Source organism: Perkinsus marinus (genome assembly GCF_000006405.1).
Source record: "Perkinsus marinus ATCC 50983 genomic scaffold scf_1104296942544, whole genome shotgun sequence".
Taxonomy (NCBI): Eukaryota; Perkinsozoa; order Perkinsida; family Perkinsidae; genus Perkinsus; species Perkinsus marinus.
The window spans coordinates 1-1391 of NW_003212139.1; the positions used below are offsets into that span (position 1 = coordinate 1).

A 1391-nucleotide genomic window follows, 5' to 3' on the forward strand; every position below is an offset into this window, starting at 1 on the left:
CTCTCACCGGCAGCTCCTTGCCAGTGAGCTCCTGTACTTGCTGCCAATGCCTCGGCATAATAGACGGTTTGGCCAGCTCGACCAACAGCGGCAGAGCCTCGGAGAAGTCCTCGATCTCCTTCTTCAGCTCATGGTACGCCGGCCACTCTCGCAGCTGTTTCGGCATTTTCTTGCAACGGTTGCTGAATACCTCAATCTGAGAAAGCATCGCTACTGCGAAAACTGTCCATGTTCGATGTGCTCACCTGAGACCTCATGTCTTCGATATGCTGCGGCACTTCCGTCCAGAGATAGTCCTTCCACTCCTTGATGGTCTCCAAAACAAGCACGTACAAGTCATACAACTGGGCTAAGTATCCAAGCTCTTGCTTGGTCTTCTCAAGCTTGGGGTACTGTTGATGAGGCAGACCAAAGAGGTCCTCTCCGAGATAATAGATTTCTTGTTTCCTCGACCGAACTTCGAATTCCTCTTTGAACCGCTTGAGCCGCTCGACAGCTTCTCGTGGGGCTATACCGTTAACCATGGGACCGTGGGACTCGTAGTTCTTCCGGAAGTCTCGTACCTAGAGCAACGAATAATATTCCTAGTCTGAAATCAACATTGCCACTTACGTCCTTCTTGAAATTATTGACCGTCTGAATGAGAGTCTTCTTATACTCAGCTTGCTTCAAGCATAACTCCTGTTGCCTCTTCTCACTTTCCTCCACCAGTTTCAACCAATTCCTCTTCAGCATTGATCGTGCGTCCTGCTCATCTTTGTCCATCACGTTGTTAGGCAGGTAAGTATCAAGAATTGCATACATGTGGGTGATAGGTCCAAACTCGAGCTCGATTTCAGACTGTTTCCGTCTAACGTCATTTAGGGTCCTCATCACGTACCCGAGAGCATCGATGTCGCCGTCCTCCACTGTACGGTTCATGCGTTTAGCAGTCGTTTTGATCTGCTCCGTCAAAGCTTCCAGCCGGTCTCTTGCCTTCACATGCAGCTGTTTACTGAACGCCACCTTCCATTCGTTGGCCAAACCCTTCAATCCTTTTGCGAGGCTCTCTGGTCGGAGTAGGAGGGCACCGATCTGGCGAGAGGACTCGAACAGATCAAGTTTCTCATCTAATTGAGCAAAGCTGCGCAGTTTGGACTCGAAGTCATCCAAGGTCGGATTAGTAGCCTCGAACTCCTTGTACTTATCTTCAATGCTGTCTTCCCATAACCAGCCGTAACAAGAGAAGCGCTCCAGATAGACGTTACATTCATCCTCGGAATTCTGAACAGCTCCAGTGAGCATGAGAATAACCTTGAGGATCTCCTTGTCTTGAGCTACACGATCGTAGAAGGTGCCCTGACTGCCGAGGCTTATGACCGGAGGCAGGTTCGGGTTGAGTATCATTTGCA

At 49.7% G+C, this 1391-nt stretch overlaps 1 protein-coding gene across 1 annotated transcript; it reads right to left on the reverse strand.

The window, feature by feature from the left end:
• Nucleotides 1-7: 7 nt before the first annotated feature.
• On the reverse strand, nt 8-1386 carry Pmar_PMAR001512 (conserved hypothetical protein; the record flags this gene model as incomplete). The annotated part of the gene is made up of 3 exons (XM_002781390.1): nt 8-196; nt 246-563; nt 613-1386. Coding segments are annotated over 3 exons (1281 nt in total), but the record flags the coding sequence as incomplete, so codon positions are not given.
• Nucleotides 1387-1391: the final 5 nt, after the last annotated feature.